This window comes from Plecotus auritus (genome assembly GCF_963455305.1).
Source record: "Plecotus auritus genome assembly, chromosome: 9".
In the NCBI taxonomy this organism is placed as follows: Eukaryota; Metazoa; Chordata; class Mammalia; order Chiroptera; family Vespertilionidae; genus Plecotus; species Plecotus auritus.
This window is the reverse complement of record NC_137783.1, coordinates 21,289,473-21,309,927: the sequence shown is the minus strand read 5'-3', so window position 1 is coordinate 21,309,927 and position 20,455 is coordinate 21,289,473. Positions and strand designations below refer to the sequence as shown.

Sequence of the window (20,455 nt, the reverse complement as noted above, 5' to 3'; positions counted from 1 at the left end):
CCAACAACCTGCATGTTGCCCAATCCATTGGTACTTTTCTATCTTCCTGTTACTTGACCTCCTGGCCTCCTAGCAGCACTCCCTCTGTATTTAAAACTCTCTTTTCTTGGTTCCTCTGACATCTTAATCTCTCCCTTTTTTCTTACTTCTGAGGTCATTTCTCTTTTTCCCCTCTAAATATGAGAGTTCCTCTGGCCTCTCCTAACCCTCTGTCTCTTCTCTTTCCACATTCTCTCTAACTGATCTCCTCTATTCCCACAGCCTTATATCCTATTTGCATTTTAATGACCCCCAAAATTAATATTGCTAGCAGAGATCATGATCCCTTGATTCATTCAATGATATATTTGACATCTTATTTAGATTCAAACATAATAAATGTAACATGAAAACTAAATTCATGATTTTCTTCCTAGACTAGTCCTCCAGTCTTCCCATCTCTGTAAATGACAATACCACACACCCAGCTGCTTGAATATTCTTATGTCATATCACCATACATTTATCCAATATATCAAGACATTTGGATTCTACCTCCAATAATATATTCCCTTGCTACCATCTTAGTCTAGGTTCCCATCATTCTTTCTCTCTTTACCACAGTGGCCTTCTCACTGCTTCCTCTCCAACCTATTTTCTATAGGGTAAACATAGCATACTTTTTGCATAACATGTCAAATTATTTCTCTCCCCAGCTTAATAACATTCAGCATCTTAACCATTGTACTTAGAAGAAATTCTAAGTCCTTCACTATGCCTATAAGTTTCTATCTATATAATATGACACCTAATCACTTCTCCAGCTATGCCTTTCTTTAGTCAACCTGGCCCTTTTTTCATCCTCAGGGTCTTTGCATATGCTTTTCTTTTCCCCAAGAACACAGATACTGTTCAATTTAAACTTTGTCTAGTTAACACCTACCTGTCATTTAAATTACACTAACATCTCTCTTGCTCTTATGTGTGGCTTCATTAAGGAAATCCATCCATGACCTCCTGCTCAATCAAGTGGCAGCCCTTAGAGTCATTCATTATACCATGTACCTTTACTTGGTATTGTCTTAATTTTAAGATCAGTTGATTAATGTCTATGTTTCTCCTACCATATTATATACTCTGTGAAGGTAAAGAAAGTATCTGTTTTTGTTTATTATTACATACCCAGCTCCTGACATGGTACTAGGCACATATCATTTACTCAGGAAACATTTCCAGAATAAGTGAAAAATTAATACAGGTTTATGCTATTGAGAGGACACTGTCATCCCCATGGAAATACATTAATCAAATCATTAAAAAAGATAATCCAAAAGCATAACTACTTGGACATAAATGACAGAGTTATTGGCTTTGTTTGATTATGTATTCCCTCCGCAATCCTACCACCCTCTGTTGACTGAGGAAGGTCTGGAGACATGAAAAGTTATTGCACTGTTTGACGGAGAATCCCTGATTTAGAGTGGGGGAAATCACAGAAAAAATCTCTCTGTCCTTCTTAAGAACAAAATAACTAGGAAAAATACAAACACATTAATTAATTACATTTAATAAATAATGTTATAAGAACTGCTAAATAATCTGACATACCCATCTAGGAGGGCGATGACATTCTTCCTGGGCCGCCCAATATTAGGGCCATACAAGCTGGCTCTTGAGTAAATCCGGATGGGCTGCAACAGGCTTTTCAGCTGGATGTAATCCTTTCCCAACTGGCTGCCATTCACTGCCCGGCCATGCATAGTCCGATAGTTATTTGGCTCTAGATTAAAAGAAGACATGCAAGTCAGGGTTGAGAAGGGTAAAGCTCTGCCAACCCTTTCCTGTCCACAGATCTCTCTTCCTTTTTCTTATCACTGTGAATGAAATAACCAAAGAGGGTGTGAGCTAGCTTAACTTGAGGAACCCCTGCAACAAAAAAGTCAAATGCCATCTTACTATTCTATTCACTTTCAAACTAATCTTCACAAAAGATCACCTAATCCACAACAGAGAGAACATATTGATTTTCAGGTGATATTTTATAATGAATGATATACTGGGTTGAACAGTATTCCACAAAATTTATGTCTACCTGAAACTTCAGAATGTGATCTTACTTGGAAATAGGATCTTAGAAGATGTAATTAGTTAAGATGAAGTAATATGGGATTAGGGTATGTCTTATATCCAATAACCAATATCTTTATAAAAGAGAGGGAGATTCAGGTACACAAACACACAGGGAAGAAGGCCACAGATCAATGGAAGCAAAGATTGGAGAGATGCTGCTGTGCCAAGGCTTGCTGGCAGCTACCAGGAGCTAGGAGAGAGGAATGGAATAGATTCTCCCTCAGAGCCTCCAGAAGGAATCAATCCTGGCAATTCTTTGATTTCAAACTTCTGGTCTCTTGAACTGAGAATAAATTTGGTTGTTTCATACCATGAAGCTCATTATATTTTGTTATGACAGGCCTAGGAAGTGAATATAAACGATAAAAAAGGAAAGTTCATAAATATGGTTATTGTACCAAAAAGTTAGAAAACTGTAATGTTTAATAATAACAAAATAGCTGAATGAAATAATTTAGGGCAAAACCCCCTCTCTTAGTTTTTCTTAACTTGGTAGTTCTAAAGGGCAAGAAAAGTTCTAAACCCAGCAGCTCCACTGCTAGAGGGAGCTAATTTGACTTGGAATGAAGTACATGCTCCAAGAAGACTAACTGGAGGTTTTGATACTGATAGGGGAAGATATGAACCAGCACACTTGCAAGAAATTTAACAGGAGATTTGGGGAATGAGACAGTCAAAGTGGGCCTTGATAAGCTCACAGATACATACTCCTCGTAGTCTGGAAGGCTGCGCATGCTCAGGAGAGACTGGAGAGGGCACTAGCTATCTATGCATTCCCAGATGAGTGTGAAACCTAGTACACTCATAAAGGAGACATGAGAAGGCATGTTAGAAAGTAAAAGTCAGTCAGACTTGTAAATTGCCTAAATTTTTATTGTGTTCCCCAACACACATACAGATCCACTGGCAAAGGGTGGAAGCCTTACTGGCTCAATAACCTCTGATCAATTATAATCTCACCATTAGCCTATGCTGACTAAGGGAAACTTCTAGGAAGCTGGCCTTAAAAATAAAAAATAATTTAAAAATAAAAAATTTAAGAGATATTAGCAGTTACATAATGCAAGGGAGACAGATTCTACAGAACTAGTCCAAACAAACAAAAAGCAAAAACAAAAATAACCTCTGGGATGGAGGATTTGGAATTCAGGGTTGCTCTAACCTACCTGTAAGTATAATTTCAACAACAACAAAATTATGACATGCAAAGATATAGGAAAGTATGAACATATCAAGAAAAAAATAGCAGCAAATAGGAACTCTTTCTTGGGGGCCCAAATGTTAGACTTAGCAGATAAGAACTTCAAAACTGTATTATAAATATGTTCAAAGAACTAATTTATAATAGTTGCAGCAGGCTTCTCAGAGCCTTTTTTGAAATTTATGTTTATTGTTAAAAGTATTATAGATGTCCCCTTTTTCCCCCCTTGGCACCCTCCACCTTTGAGAGGTGCATATACTATACTAGAGTAGTCCCCAAATATATTTGAATTGTTATAAAGGTTATCTTGTAGGACCAGTGTTCCATAGAGCACACACTATAAAATGTAGCTCAGACTGTGTAGACAGGTTGTATCTGACTTAGCTTCAATTTGTTAGTTATGAATCACAGATGATATTTTCTCCATATGTGGAATGAGTTAACTAGCGATAACTATATATGCAAATGGTATGGGTTCACTAAATCTACTGCCCTTCACTATTTGGTCTTTTACTATTTAGAAGGTCAACACAGTGGCCAAAAATCTCATGTGTTTTCAGGCCCATACACTAGAGATGGTCTATTTTAGATCATATCTCAGGCCAACTTATTTTTTACCCTTCATCTTGTCAATTAGAGCAAATAACAACCTTACTTACCATTACCCAGTTCCCAAGAAATGTTGTACTTTTTGCTGGCGCTGTACTTTAATAGGCTCAGGGCACTAGAACTGTTCCAGGAGTTATTGGGATTACGACGCAGTGCGTTTAGAGCAAATATCAGGTGGAGTCCAGAGCAATCAGCAAAGTTATAAAGTTTGTCTAGAGACCTGGCTGGGAAAAAGCAGAGAAAGGCTTGTAACTTTCAAATCATCATTCCAACAAAAGGAAAAGATTAGCTACTACAAAAAGCCTTTCTATGAGTTTCCTAATAGGAATTACACAGAGAGGCTTCTAAAAGCGACTATTATCTTTTGGTTCAGTATACATTTCAAGGTGATTTTTAGAAAGCAGCATACATAATTGTAGATACCATGAAAAGAAGAAATATCACCCAAGGATATTGTGAAAGGGTATGACAGGAGGTAGGACCGATACTATGCTCAGTGGGCCTTGGGGTTTAACCCAGCTCTGAGCAGAGGACTCTGACCTTCTCTGTCCTTGGGCAATTCCAGAGATTCCCTGAGACTTTGGAAGGATGCATAGGAAAATAAAAGGCATCCTAACACCAAAATATTCATTGTTGAATTGAGAACTGACTTAAATAATCCTCTACTCATACCCTCTCCTCACTAATAAAATCAATGATGTTTTCAATTTCTCCAATATAATTCAAACCCAATACATATCTATTGGAAATCCAAGTTACAAATCTAAGCAAAAGAAGTAGAATTGCATGAGATTTTTTTAAAAAGTCTGCTCAGATCACATAAAAATCCACTAACTAATAAGGATTTAGAACAATTAGATCAGTAGTTGAACAAGAGAAAACTCACAAGGATGATAAGTAGGTTGCTCATAAAATAATTTGAACATTAAAAGGTAAAGAGAGGTCGATTTTGAAGTCTTTTAATATTTATGATTGTGCCACAAAAGTTAAATTATTTTGTCAGAAAAATACCATTCAATTCAATAATATTTTGTTCATTCAAATTGTCCATAGTTGCAACACAGCTTATACTTTGTTAGGTAAACAATGAAATACTTATTTTCATAATTTTTTGTTTCATTTATTAACTAAAACCCCAATTGAACTTTTGCATCAAAAATTAATATAAATGACTGATACTCTTTTTCAGTAGTATTTTTAAGTGGTATTACCTTTAAGTGGTATTTTTGTAGAACTACAGCAGGTCATCAAGAACATCATTTTATTCGATGTTGTTTTGTTATAACATTGATGAGATGCCATAGGAACTTAACTCTTGTTTATAAAAATTAGCCTTTGGTAAAACTGGTTTTGTTATATGTAGTTTAGCTTAAAGTCACAGACCCTATCAGTGACTAAGTGAGGACTTACTGTAATTATCTCCATATAATGAGGATTTCCTGTGTTTATTTCATGTATATTAGCAAAACAAATATATAGCAAACACAAAAGCATATCAAACCTGTAATTTCATGGATTTGATGGTTTAAGACAAGGCAGAAGGTATTTACCAAAAAAAAAAAAAAAAAAGTGTGAAGAAATAACAATATAGATGTTTTCCTTAACATGCCAAAATTGAGAACTAGAGTTCTAGAAATTTTGGAAATACTTTGCTAAGGATAAACTGAAGTCCGGCCTCCTTCATGAAGTCATTCCTGAACACACCAACCTCCCTACAGTGACTTCAGCCTTCTCTAAACTCAGGATTTATACCATTTATTGGCATCTGAGTGCCCTGTGACATTGTCTTACCTTGGGATTTGCCTCTTGATTTTCTCATTTTTCCAGAATAAATGGCTTGTTTCCCAGTTACACTGTTAAGTTCCTTAAGGCTGATTCTGTATCTCCTTATATCCTTCACAGCATCTATCAGAGAGCAATTTCCTGCCTCAAAATTATGCTGAAGAGTTCTCACAACCCAAATCCTTTTAGTTGCAAGTAACAAGCCTAGTAAGAAATTGAAAGGTCCCAAAGAGAGATCTAACAAGTATTATTGCTAGCTCAAGAGATATATCTAGAGTTTATTAGAAAATTACATGTTTGAATGGAGAGCATTTAGTAGATGCTAATCTTTGTTGCAACATCTGCTGTAAGGTCCCATATTTAAGCAAGCCCATGCTTAAAGATGAGTTTCTACTCCCTCCACCAGAGGGTGTCAATGCCTCTGTCCTATAGTCAGGTTTCCTGGCTTTTCATATGAATGCTAAAGGCCTGGTGCACGAAATTCATGCACTTGCGGGGGGAGGGGTCCCTCAGTCCTTGGGGGATGTCCGACTGATGGTTTAGCACTGCCGCAGAGGCAGGAGAGGCTCCCGCCATCACCACTACACTCGCCAGCCGTGAGCCTGGCTTCTGGCTGAGCGGTGCTCCCTCTGTAGGAGCACACTGACCACCAGGGGACAGCTCCTGCATTGAGCATCTTCCACCTGGTGGTTAGTGCACATCATAGCAATTGTCGTTCCACCGTTGGGTCAAAACCAGCTCTCTGACATTTCCCAAGGGGTCCTGGATTGAGAGGGGGTGCAGGCCAGGCCGAGGGACCCCACCAGTGCACAATCTGGGTCAGGGAGGGAAGCGCCCGGATCCCAGCGGCAAGCTCACCTACTGGTCGAAGCGTCTGCCCCCTGGTAGTCAGTGCATGTCATAATGACTGGTCGACTGGTCAACTGTCTGTCCCCTGGTGGTCAGTACACATTATAGCAAGCTGTTGAGCGGCTTTAGCATATCATTAGCATATTACGCTTTGATTGGTTGAATGGCCAACCAGATGACCGGACACTTAGCGTATTAGACTTTTATTATATAGGATTATTCTAAGGAGCGTTGTCTAATGATGTGTTGAGTAAGTTTGGCTTCTACTTGGGCTTCCCTAGAGTTCTATCAAGATAAGTCATTAAAACTTAAGAACTTACTACCCAGGAAGTCATTCCAGTATTAACCCCAACCCCCTAAACAGGCCCATTTCCACTACATTTTGCTCACTTGGGTTGGGAGTGGGGTTGGGGCAACTGTCTCAGAGGAATCACTTCAAAGTATTAACTAAGTTCTGCTCAAGTATGACTGATCTCTACATTTTGTTGTTCATGTGATTTTATAACCTGTTCATATTCTCATGTGCTCACAATTGGAATAAACTGATACTTCTCTCCATTGTACTCAGCATCAATTTCCCCTGGCAGTGTCCTCCAAGAGCTAAGGGGCAGGATTATGTGTCCAAGTCCTTAGCCACATAAAAAAACAACAACAACACTTTTTATTTTTAAAAAAATCACAAAGGGGGTTTGCCTTTTTTTCCATTTTAGAAATGAATAAAACAAATACACCATGTTTTCTCTGTGATACCTGCTTATCCTTGGTGAAGAGTTTCTCAAACACTAGTTTGAACAACTTTGGACCACATTAGAACTCCCCATCACTCCTCCACAAACACATTATTCCTTGGCTCCCTGCTGTCCTAAGCTTTTAATCATTTCCTGGAATATCCTTCTTTCTCTTTTCTTCATTCCTCATATCCTTCAGTGGTCGGCAAACTGTGGCTTGTGAGCCGTGGTTTGCCGCTCTGTTGACTAATGAGTTTGCCGACCACTGACCTAGACTCTCAATTCCAATAATTACAGGCTGTTGTTGTTCCTTGTGATTAAGCCCCTATCCCAGTGGTCAGCAAACTCATTAGTCAACAGAGCTGCAAACCGCATGTGGCTCGCGAGCCGCAGTTTGCCGACCAATGGCCTAGATCAATGGTCTCATCTTTCCTAACTCCTTAAAGTAGAGACACTGGGACTTCATCTCCTCTGATCTCTCCCAGCTATTAATCAACTCCTGTATCAGCAAGAGCTAACCCTGCTATCATTGTTTAGCTCTGTCTTCTGCTCTAATGGCAGACTGGAGCAATTGCCAATGAGCAGGTACCATGTCTGCCTTTTTAGCATCCATTTCAGTGTCTGATACATAATAAGCTTTGACAAATGTAACTCACACAGTTGTTCTTTAGGCCCATTCAATGCCACTTAGGGACAATCGGTCTGCACCCTAAACATTCAACCTCAATTATCATTATTCATTGTAGCAAATTCCCTCTAGATTATGTCTGTTACTCTATGTTGTTACATACATTCAAATAACATCCACATTGCTTTTAGTGTTTGGTTTAGAATGAATAATACAGAGGAGGCATAGGTTATTAACCAATAGAGACTGGAATAACAGAGGAATTTCTAGTGGAAGCTAGAAAAGAAATATAAGAGTGAAATAGAGTAAGGTGAACTCAGAACCAACTCTGCCTTTTGTAATTCAGAAAGAAATCATCAGTTAATGGGAAACCATTTGAATTACTGAGTACAATCAATAAGGGAGGGGGCATTTTAATTGCAGCTATTAACAGAGAACAGTTTGAAAACTGCCTAGGAGGAAAACACAGCCACTTTGCAAAGAGTGAAAATACTCTAAGCTAAGAGTGAATTTTAATATAAAGAGAAATATCTCTGGTTTAGTCAGGGCAATGAAACTTTAACTAGGTTATAAAGAAATCAGCATAAATGTCTATAATTTGACTGAAGCTATTGAAGGATAATGGGACTTGAGAAATATCTATGAATAAAAATTGCAACACTATCAGAAGACTCTGGGCTAGAGACTAAATGACTGCATTAATCAATGTTACTAGGTTAAGGGAAAACTAAATGCCAGTGAATCTTGGGACCTCTGGATCCCATCAGAAGTCTATCTAAATGGTAACAGGAAAAGGGTAAAAGAGACACGGACATTAGCAAACAGGCCAGGATTGTTTTTAAGAAATGTGCCCTTAAGACAATTATTTTAAAAGATGCAAACAGTATTTTTAGAGGCTAATTTGGAAATATCTATAAAATTTTTAAATGTTCATTTCCTTAGATCAAGAAAGCCCACTGCTAGACATTTTCCCTATATATATATTTGGAAAATCTCTCCAAGATATATGTACAAATATTATCACTGCAGTACTCTTTTTAACAGCCAATAACTAAAAGCAATCCAAATGCCTATCAAATGGTTACTGGTTAAACAAATTATAAAGAATCTATGTTATAGAAAGACGTTCCAATAAAAAAGGGGAGAAGCTATAATAAAGCCTGTGGAATTGGATTAGATTTGGAGGTATCAATATGAAAGGGCGGGGAGAGACTGACTCCATGTTCCCTTTGTTCCATATCTTCCACCTCGTGGAGTCAGGTTCCCGCCCTAGAACCTCTCCAAGAGTCCAACCCACACCTTTGAATTAGCCAATAGAAATGCAAGGGAAAGTAAGCCTTGCCCTGCCCCCATGTGCAACCTGACCCCGACCAATCAGCGGAGGCCACACTACCTCACCCCTCCTACCTCTCCCAGGCCCCCTATAAATCATCGTGTTTGGGTTCTGGGGCTCTCTCTCTCTCCACCTCGCCACTGCACCGGTGGGTGTGTGTGTGGGACTGAGCTCGAGCTAGCTCGATTAAAAGGCTCTTTACTTTTGCATTGGACTCGGCTCCCTCGTGGTCTTTGGGAATCACGAAATCTGGGCATAACATTTGGGGGCTCGCCCGGGATCCCCAAGAACCTCAAGGGACCCCCAATCCGGAGAGTCTGACTGGCCACGGTAGGTGTCTGTCTGTTCCTTGTCTCTTTTGTGTGAGCTCATTTCTGTATCTCTGGCAGTGCCCGAAGCGGTCTAGGTGGACGCACCAGAGGACCACGGGCGGGAGGAATCGGGAGACGTCCCGATCCTCCTTCAGGAGGGACGTGTATTCCCCTCGAACCTCTGGGACGAGGTGGGTCGCTCCCACCGATCGGCGTGAGGCCGTCGTCCGCACTTTCGGTTTTGTCAGTTTTGTTCCAATGGACTTGCGTTGGAAAGCTTGTCTCAAGGGCCCTTTGTTTGTCTGTGTCTGTGTTTTTCTGTTTTGTTTTGTGGACTCTGTTGACGGACATCATGGGACAGACTCAAACCACTCCTTTAAGCATTATGGTTGATCATTTCAAAGAGGTTAAGGGAAGAGCTAGCAAACTCAGTGTAGAGGTCCGGAAGGGCCGGTCGCAAACTTTTTGTTCTAGGGAATGGCCGACTTTTAGTGTCGGGTGGCCGCCGGAGGGGACCTTCGACCTCCCCACCATCTACCGGGTGAGGGACATCGTCTCTCAGCCCAAGAAGGGACATCCTGATCAACTCCCTTACATTATTACTTGGCAGGACCTCGTGGAAGATCCACCCTCCTGGCTTAAGCCCTTTCTGTCCCTGCGCTCCCTGGAGCTGAAACCCATACTTGCTTTGCAGGAAACGGAGAAGGTGAAGAAGAAGAAGGACCTCATCCCGCCTTCAGCTCCCCTCTACCCTGTCTTTCAGGGGGGAACTGAAGAGGAACTAATCTTTCCTCCCTCATATCAGCCCCCTAGAAGTTCACAGGGGGCGATGCTCCCACACAAAGGGGAGCGTCTGGGGGCGGAGTTCCGGGAGCGTCTGGGGGCGGAGTTCCGGGAGCAGCTGCGGTTCCAGTGGGAAGCCCGCCTCTTACTAGACAAAGGGCTCAGAGGGAACTGTCTGTCACAGCCCCTGACTCCACTATTAAAGCCCTACCTTTACGAGCCGCGGGGCCCCCAGATGCGGATGGCAATCAACTCCATCACTATTGGCCTTTTGCCACTAGTGACCTTTACAACTGGAAGGCTCAGAATCCTAAGTTCTCTGAGAAGCCAGCAGGGCTTATTGATCTGTTAGATTCTGTCCTTTTCACCCACCAGCCCACGTGGGATGACTGCCAACAGCTTTTACAGGTCCTGTTCACAACTGAGAAGAGGGAAAGAATCCTCAATGAGGCCCGGAAAGTGGTTCCAGGCGTGGACGGGAACCCAACCACCAACCCAGTCCAGATAGATGTCTCTTTTCCCTTAACTAGGCCTGAATGGGATTTCAACACAGCAGAAGGTAAGGAGAGGCTCCGGGTCTACCGCCAGACTCTAATGGGGGGTCTCCGAATGGCTGCTAGAAAGCCAACTAATTTGGCCAAGGTAGGGAATGTTCAGCAGGAAAGGGATGAGTCTCCAGCTGTCTTTTTAGAACGGATCATGGAGGCATACTGCACCTACACCCCCATGAATCCAGAAGCTCCTGAAAACAAGGCAGCTGTGATCATAAGCTTTGTAAACCAATCGGCTGCGGATATTAAAAAGAAACTGCAAAAAGTAGGTAGGCTGGGGGAGAAGAGTTTAAAGGACCTACTGGAGGTAGCCGAGAAGGTGTATAATAACAGGGAGCCCCTGGAAGAAAGGCAGGCTCACGCTGCGGCGGCTGCGAGCAGCAAACAAACCCGAGACCTAGCTAAGATCCTGCTCGCCACCACCGCGGACTCTTCAGAGGAACGGAACCGCTGTCTCCGCCGACTTGCCGGCAACCAGGAGGACGGTAAGGGGACCGCCCGGGGCGGGAGGCGGAAGCTGCAGAAAGATCAGTGTGCTTACTGTAGGGAGATAGGGCACTGGAAACAAGAGTGTCCGAAAAGGGCCAGCAAAAAGGGAGGCGAAGCGGATCGAGTGAAGGTCCTGGAGCTAGATGAACTGAGTGACTAGGGGAGTCGGGGTTCGGATCCCCTCCCCGAGCCCAGGGTAACTCTTAAAGTGGAGGGGACCCCCATTGACTTCCTTGTTGACACCGGAGCGCAACACTCGGTCCTCTGTACGCCTCAAGGAAAATTAACAAATAAGAAGTTTTGGGTACAAGGGGCAACTGGTATAAGCCAGTATTCATGGACTACCCGAAGAACAGTGGATTTAGGGACAGGCTAGGTATCCCACTCTTTTATGGTAATTCCAGAATGCCCCTACCCACTGTTAGGACGAGACTTGCTCACTATGATTGGAGCTCAGATAACTTTCAGACAAGGGGGGCCTCAGGTTACTGATGGCAAGGGCCACCCCATTCAGGTCCTGACCATAAGGCTGGAGGATGAGTACCGGCTTCACCAAAAAGCCTCTCCAATAGAGGGCAGCACAGACAAATGGCTGCAGGAGTTCCCCACGGCTTGGGCGGAGACAGGGGGAGTGGGGCTCGCCGCCCACAGGGCCCCAATCCTGGTAGAGTTAAAACCAGGGGAAGGCCCTGTGAGAATCAAACAGTACCCCATGCCTCAGGAAGCCTGGAAGGGAATTCAGCCACACATTCGGAGACTGAGGGGCCTAGGGGTGCTGGTCCCCTGCCAGTCTGCCTGGAACACCCCCCTCCTGCCAGTCAAGAAGCCCCACACGAATGACTACCGGCCGGTACAGGACCTCCGAGAAGTAAATAAAAGAGTTATGGACATACATCCAACGGTCCCCAACCCATACACTCTCTTAAGCTCTCTGGCACCCTCCCGTGTCTGGTATACTGTGTTAGATTTGAAGGATGCCTTTTTCAGTTTGCCGCTCGCTCCCCGTAGTCAACCCCTGTTTGCTTTCGAATGGCATGACCCGGAAGAGGGTTACAGTGGACAACTGATGTGGACTCGGTTGCCTCAGGGGTTCAAGAACTCGCCCACCATCTTCGATGAGGCCCTGCATGAGGACCTGGGTGAGTACCGGAGAGCACACCCCAACCTCACTCTCCTTCATTATGTGGATGATATCCTGATTGCAGCAGACACAGCTGAGGACTGCAAGGAGGGGACAAGAGACCTGCTGGCCTCCTTGGGGGCCCTTGGATACCGGGCTTCTGCAAAGAAGGCTCAGATATGCAAAGAAAGGGTGAGTTACCTGGGATACATCCTAGAGGGTGGACAGCGGCGGCTGTCGGATGCCAGAAAAGAGACTGTTTTGAAAATCCCATCCCCCACCTCCCGAAGGGAAGTAAGGGAATTCCTAGGATCGGCTGGCTACTGCCGCCTCTGGATACCGGGTTTCGCAGAGATTGCCAGGCCCCTATACGAGGCAACCAAGGAGGGAAAGGCCTTTGAATGGACTGAAAGAGAGAAGGCAGCCTTTAAGCAGTTAAAGAAAGCCCTCCTAAGTGCTCCGGCCCTGGGCCTGCCAGACATCACGAAGCCCTTCCATCTCTTCGTAGATGAACACAAAGGAATAGCGAAAGGGGTCCTAACTCAGACCCTAGGCCCCTGGAGCCGCCCGGTGGCTTATTTGTCCAAGAAGTTAGACCCTGTAGCTGCCAGCTGGCCACCGTGCCTAAGGATTATTGCGGCAACGGCGCTTTTAGTCAAAGACGCTGACAAGCTGACCCTGGGGCAGGAAGTCTGGATCACCACCCCACATGCCATTGAGGGAGTCCTGAAGCAGCCTCCTGATAGATGGATGAGCAATGCACGTATAACCCACTATCAGAGTCTCCTTCTCAACCCTCCCAGAGTACAGTTTCATCCCAGTGCAGCCCTCAACCCTGCCACCTTGCTGCCCGACCCAGACCTAGATGCTCCCCTACATGATTGTGCAGGAATCCTAGAGCAAGTGCATGGGCTCCGGAAGGACCTGATCGACCAGCCCCTTCCAGATGCAGACGTCACCTGGTTCACCGATGGAAGCAGCTTCGTACGGGACGGGAGCAGGTATGTGGGTGCGGCTGTAGTCACTGAAACGGACACTGTATGGGCAGAGGCTCTCCCCTCCGGGACGTCAGCCCAGAGAGCAGAGCTTGTGGCCCTCACCAAGGCCCTGACACTGGGAGCTGGAAAGCAGCTCAACATCTACAGACAGCCGGTATGCATTCGCCACCGCTCATGTTCATGGGGCAATCTACCAAGAGAGAGGGCTACTAACAGCAGAGGGGCGGACTATAAAGAATAAACAGGAGATACTCGACTTACTCTCAGCCTTATGGCTCCCTGCCAAACTGGCCATCATACACTGCCAAGGACACCAGAAGGCTGACAACCCAGTGGCAAGAGGAAACCGCAGGGCTGACCAGGAGGCCAAGGCAGTAACCATTTCTCCGATCCCCACCATGGCCTTACAGCTCCCAGACCCAGGAGACCCAGTTCTGCCAGTTCATCCAGGATATTCCCTGGAGGAGTTACAGCACATTAGGAAGCTTCCCCAAGCAAAGGAGAAGAAGGGGTGGTGGTATACACCACAAGGGGAGCTCATACTGCTGGACCAGCTTGGAGTCTCCATGATAAAACACATGCACCGGTCCACTCACCTGGGGGCACGTAAATTAAAGGACTTAATCCGACACGCCAGAATTAAGATCCACCAGCAGGACGTTAAAATAGAGCAGGTTGTATCTGCTTGCAAGACCTGTCAACTCACAAATGCGAGAATCAGGCCGAGTGAAAAAGGAACCAGGCTTCGAGGAACCAAGCCTGGGGCACAATGGGAGGTCGACTTCACTGAGGTTAAACCAGGAAAGTATGGCTATAAATATCTTTTAGTATTTGTAGATACCTTCTCCAGATGGGTAGAAGCATATCCAACTAAGCATGAAACAGCTCAGACGGTAGCTAAGAAGCTGCTAGAAGACATCTTGCCTAGGTACGGTTTTCCCGCTGAGATAGGGTCAGACAATGGACCAGCTTTTGTCTCGCAGGTAACGCAAGCAGTGGCCAAGGCCATTGGGGCAAATTGGAAATTGCATTGTGCTTATAGGCCCCAAAGCTCAGGGCAAGTAGAAAGGATGAATAGAACTCTAAAAGAGACCCTTACCAAATTGACCATGGAGACTGGCGGGGACTGGGTGGCTCTCCTTCCATATGCCCTTTACCGGGTTAGGAACTCTCCCTACACCCTGGGTTTTACTCCTTATGAGATCAAGTTTGGCCGGCCACCCCCTATTATCCCTAACCTTAAAGCCGAATTTCTTACAGAATTTGAAAGTCAAGAACTGTTTCTTTCCTTGAGAGGGCTCCAGAGGGTGCACGAAGACATTTGGCCACGCCTCCGCGCTATCTACGAGACCGGCCCAGCCCCGACTCCTCATCAGCATAAGCCCGGGGACTGGGTCTATGTCAAGAGACACCGCCGGGAGACCCTTGAGCCACAATGGAAGGGTCCCTATGTCGTGGTGCTGACGACCCCCACCGCTCTCAAGGTAGACGGCATTGCGACCTGGGTCCATCACACTCACGTCCGGTCAGCGGACCCATCTGTGATCCAGGAATACTTCGTCACCAATGGAGCATCGATCGAGATCAACGCAACTCGCTCAAGCTCAAGCTACGGCGTGCTCGACCTGCCTGATGCTGGAGGGGGAAGGAAGACTTGGGGACTCTGATTTTATCAGTACAGGGAATTTGGGATGGTGTACCCTCATGACCCAGGAATGTTGTCCAGTAGAAATACAAACCGACCCATGATTGGGCCTGTAAGTTTCAAGACAAGGGGGAAATGAAAGGGCAGGGAGAGACCGACTCCATGTTCCCTTTGTTCCATATCTTCCACCTCGTGGAGTCAGGTTCCCGCCCTAGAACCTCTCCAAGAGCCCAACCCACACTTTTGAATTAGCCAATAGAAATGCAAGAGGAAAGTAAGCCTTGCCCTGCCCCCATGTGCAACCTGACCCCGACCAATCAGCGGAGGCTACACTACCTCACCCCTCCTACCTCTCCCAGGCCCCCTATAAATCATCGCGTTTGGGTTCTGGGGCTCTCTCTCTCCACCTCGCCACTGCGCCTGTGGGTGTGTGTGTGTGGGACTGAGCTCGAGCTAGCTCGATTAAAAGGCTCTTTGCTTTTGCATCGGACTCGGCTCCCTCGTGGTCTTTGGGAATCACAAAATCTGGGCATAACAGCTCCAGCTCAGCTTTGTCAGGAAGGATGTCTGGAATGATGTCCAGAAGACGTTCAGTCTAATTAGCATATTACCCTTTTATTATTATAGATTATTATTATAGATATAGATATAATACTGTCTACTGAGCAAGCCTGGAAGTAATGACATCCCAATATCAATGAGCACAACCTAGCACCCAAAATTTTGGTTTCTAAATACCACTCTCTAATTAAAGGAACGAGGACTCCTTGGAGAAATGGCTGGTTACCAGAAATAGGTCAGAGAATACAGAAATAGGCCTAGAACATTTGATACCAGAAAATAAGCAAGTGCTCAAAAAATGATAGAGGCATATCAAGGAGACTTAGGAGCCAACTTAAAGGAGCTCCCAATGGCTAAAGCTGAGACAATTTGAACAACACAAATGAAGCATGGTATCAACCATGCTTGGGTAAAAATTGCTGTTTAATATTATAACCCTGCTGTTTGGCTTCTGTACTTATTTGCTTGCTAAAACAATAGAAAAGTTATTTTTATTTTCTGAACTTATGTATGCTATCACAATCGATTGAATACTCCATTGATGGTGGTTTGAATATCCCATTGATTGTGATCTCACTGGTTATCGAAGCACATTCTTCTGGGAACCAGGACAGCTCAATTACCCTAAATTGCCTCAGTAGCTACAGATAATGTGTTCCGGTTGACTCAGTGGTCCTGGAATCAGAACAGCATAATTCAGTAGCTACAGATAATGCATTCCGGTTGACTCAGTGGTCCCGGAATCTGGACAGCACAATTATTCTAAATTGCCTCGGTGGCCCCAGATAATGTGTTTCTGTTGATTCAGTGATCCGTAGACCCAAAACTATAGATAACTAACTTGCTCAATTTCGCTTTTGTAACTGCTTCGTGCGAACCAGGTTCCTCATTCCAAACTCAGAGATGTAATCGATACCTTTTTGATATTCTGCATATAAGCCAGATGTGGCAAGCTTTACGGGGCTGCGAGATCTGGAACTTTTGCCCCTCATATGCCACCGACCTTTAATAAATGACTCCATAATTCAACTTTTTGAGGCGTCCTTTGTGAGATTTGGGGTATAGTGCAACACAAATAACATTGGATTATAAAACACAGAACAATATAAATACCCCAAAGTCATCTTATATAAATAAATAATTGCTTTCGTAAGTCAAAGGGAGAAAAGGAACAGCTGTTCCTCACAGAATACTAATTCATAAATATAGAAAACTGGCATTAGGCAATGAATGCCTCAACAGAAATTGTTGCAGTCAAGACCATTGATGGATGCTAAAATTATTATGTCTCTCACAGATATTAGACTAGTCTGAAGGCTTTCTTTACCTTTGCCAACTTCCCCATCCCCAATCAATCTCTGGCACACCTAATCCTATCTTTGTGTCTGTTTGTTGGCATACAGCAACAATGGTTCAAGGAAGCAGGCAGTAAAATGCAGATCTGGGACTGGCTTACTCACCACCCAGTGAGAAAAAAAAAATACCATCTTGAGTGTGGTAGGAGGTTGCTAAAGATTTCACTGGTGGTAACTTGAAAACATAGCCAGGTAGAAGGATGCAGCCACAATAATTTAAAAGATATGGGTATGGGGTATTCCAAAAAGATAGCATGGTTGCAGATTATTGCAAAAATACTGAATATTGAGGCCCTGGAAAAAAAATAATGAGAAATTAAGGGTGGTTAATAAGTAACTAAAGCTAAGTGTGACAGCCAGAGGACTTCTCTGATTATTTATAAAGGTGCCCTTATATCTTGTAGTGGAAGAATACACACAGCTAAGCAGAAGACAGATCTGACAGTTCCCGGGCTTCAGGGACATTTGAATGGTCAATCAAAAAATGTCTGTTATGGTACTATCAAGGCTCTGGTTGGAAAAACCTAGTAACCTGAAAAATGGGATGGGGACATCTGGATGGATGCCACAGATGTTGGAGCTGAAGAGCCTCCCTGAGCCCCAAGGGCTTACAGTGTGGCCCACGCTTCTTTAGGAAGAGATAGAATTTGCCCTGTGTTAGAAAACAGTACAGAAGCCTCTCTGCAAGACAACAGGTGCCCCCCTCAGGAACTGCTGCACCTCTTCTCTAGCATTACCCAGTTAAGGAAATGAATAGACTATATAGTCAACGAGTTGTGAGAATTAGCTAGCATGTAACTATAGGAGCCAGGGATGTACTCCTGGAATCAGACTTTGAAGATGCCTGATCAAGGGACCCGGGATGTAAGATTGATTAATCAAGAATTCACTGGTGTGGGGTAGCTTTCTTGGGACATGGGATTTGACATCCTAGCAAGGATCCCAGGGGCTGGGGCAAATCCACTGCCAGGATAACATTTAGAATCCTAGAAAAAGTAATGGCCATGCTGAGGAAAGTAGAAATGCTTCAGTTGCCCTGGTAGATGGTACAGGGAGGAATAAAAGAGACTAAGGGAAGTGGCCATGCTAAGATGGATATATTTATAAGGCCAGAAAACTCACCAGAGGGCTGTGGTCCAGGGGAGAACCCAAATGACACAATTCCACAAAGGCCAGTAGGAATGTGCTAGCAAGAGAAGCACAGAATCAGTAAGAAGTTCAGTAGTGGCTCATATGCAGCCAGGTTTGGGCTTGTCAGTAACCAAGAAGATGGAATGATAAGGGCCAAAGCAACAGAGCTCAGTGGTGATGCTTAAATGCAATAAGCCAAAAGGCTGCAATTCCTATAATGGCCAGCAAGATTAGAAGGGCAGCTAACGGGCTTGATCAGCAGGGAGTTGTGGAGATGGTTAATGTAATAGAGCATGACATCCTAGGGCAAATAGATGGGTAGCCACAGGAGTGTTACTTAAAATCTACAACCACAGAAAGATAAAAATGAATGAGCAGGAGGCTGAGAATAGTCTTTCCAATGAAAAGTCCTAATCCCTTGCTAGTTCTTGGTCCTAAGCCAGTTTTCAGATCTAGAACCCATTAACTGAAGGCATGGCCAGAACTTTAGGAATAACACTGTAACATAATCTATATATATAAAAGGCTAAGTGACTGTCTGACCGTCCAATTGGCAAGTAGCTATGATGCACACTGACCACCAGGGGGCAGACGCTCAACGCAGGAGCTGCTGAGCTGTGGTCACTTGGCAGTAGTGGTTCTCAAGTGATGCAACCCAGAGCCAGAGAGGAGAGAGCCCGATTCCTCATGATTCCTCTCACACTCCGGGACCCCTTGGGTCCCGGGATGTTGAAGAGTCAGTTTTGGCCTGATCCCCGCAGGCCAGGCCAAGGGGCCCCACCTGCCAGAGGGACCATGCTCACTCTGCAGATGCCCTTCAAGACGCAGTGCTGGCCCACATGTGGCTGGCACAGGCGGGACCGTGGGAGGTTGGCTCCAGGGCATGTTCAGCCTGTCTCTCCCAGTCCCTCCCCACCGGCCACCACCCTGGACTGCCCACATTAGTCCCTGCACTGGAGGGACTAATTAATTTCCTTTCAATGTGCATGAATCTGTGCACCAGGACACTAGTATCCTATCTAATAAAGAGGGAATATGCAAATTGACTGTCACACCATCACAAAGATGATGGCGCCCATAGCCACAAGATGGTGGCGACCAGTCCCCTCAGCCCCGCCAGGGTCCCCCAGTCCTTTCAGCCCAGCCGGGGGGGCAGCAGGCACAGGGTGCGGCTGGACCCGCCCTCAGGCCCCCAGCTGCCCAGGGCCGGCCTGAGGAGCAGGCAGTCAAGGGTATTCTATATTAATAAATTAAATAAATAAGAATGATTTAATGCAGTGGACATAGCAAGAATTTATTCTTTTACAATTTAATTATTTTTCTACTATAATATTATCTCATATATTTTTGGATTTTTATGAGACTCTAGGCTTTTAGTATTTTATTATTTATTTATTTATTTATTTATAATATATTTTTATTGATTTTAGAGAGGAAGGGATAGGGAGAGAGAGATAGAAACATCAATGATGAGAAGGAATCACTGATTGGCTGCCTCCTGCACGCCCCCCTACACTGGGGATCGAGCCCGCAACCCAGGCAATGTGCCCTTGGCCAGAATCGAACCTGGGACCCTTCAGTCCGCAGGCCGGCGCTCTATCCACTGAGCCAAAATGGCTAGGGTGGCTTTTAGTATTTTAATATTCAGACACTATAAATTCATTTAAACATAAGTTATACATCTGCGTCAATAAAGAATCAGAGATCTAATTCTCAGATTAGCTGCCTTTCTCTGAGCCCATCCAGAGGGGTTAGGGACTTATTCTTGCACAATCTTCAGTGACAACTATCCCAATTATTGTGGATGAGATGCTTTTAGGATATACAGTATGACCTCCTCCCTTGTAATGTATAATCCCTGCTCTAAACCCCAATCTGTTTATGAAAATTTCAGATTATATAATCCTTATAAAACTTTAAAAGCTCCTCTGGAAAGAAACATTTTGGCAAAATATATTAAAAGCTTTAAAAGTGCATGTACCCTTGGACTAAAAAACCCCACTTTCAAAAATTTTCTCTGAGGGAATATACTGAATTGGATAAGAATGTTCATCATAGCTTTATGTAATGGCAGAGAGAGAGAGAGAGAGAGAGAGAGAGAGAGAGAGAGAGAGAGAGAGAGAGAGAGAGAGAGAAGCAAAATTTCCAACAATAGGGGAGTGAATAAATACACCCATAGAATGGATTCAATAAGTGGACTACAGAAAAATATTTTTGACATGGAAAATATTAATATAGTGCTAAGTGAAAAATAGCAAATATATATAACCTT

At 44.2% G+C, this 20,455-nt stretch overlaps 1 protein-coding gene across 3 annotated transcripts in view; it reads right to left on the bottom strand.

Annotated features, from left to right (window-relative positions):
- The window catches only part of HPSE2 (heparanase 2 (inactive)), a gene marked incomplete at its 5' end in the record, with an annotated part of 566,398 nt that overhangs the window by 214,426 nt on the left and 331,517 nt on the right, over positions 1 to 20,455 (bottom strand). For 2 of the 3 annotated variants that reach the window (XM_080641827.1, XM_080641828.1), the window contains one exon: positions 1,588 to 1,759. In XM_080641827.1, the coding sequence (XP_080497953.1) occupies positions 1,588 to 1,759 (172 nt within the window). Of the gene's footprint in view, positions 1 to 1,587; positions 1,760 to 3,969; positions 4,144 to 20,455 lie in introns of all 3 variants that reach the window. The other variant, XM_080641826.1, reaches the window with a different exon arrangement.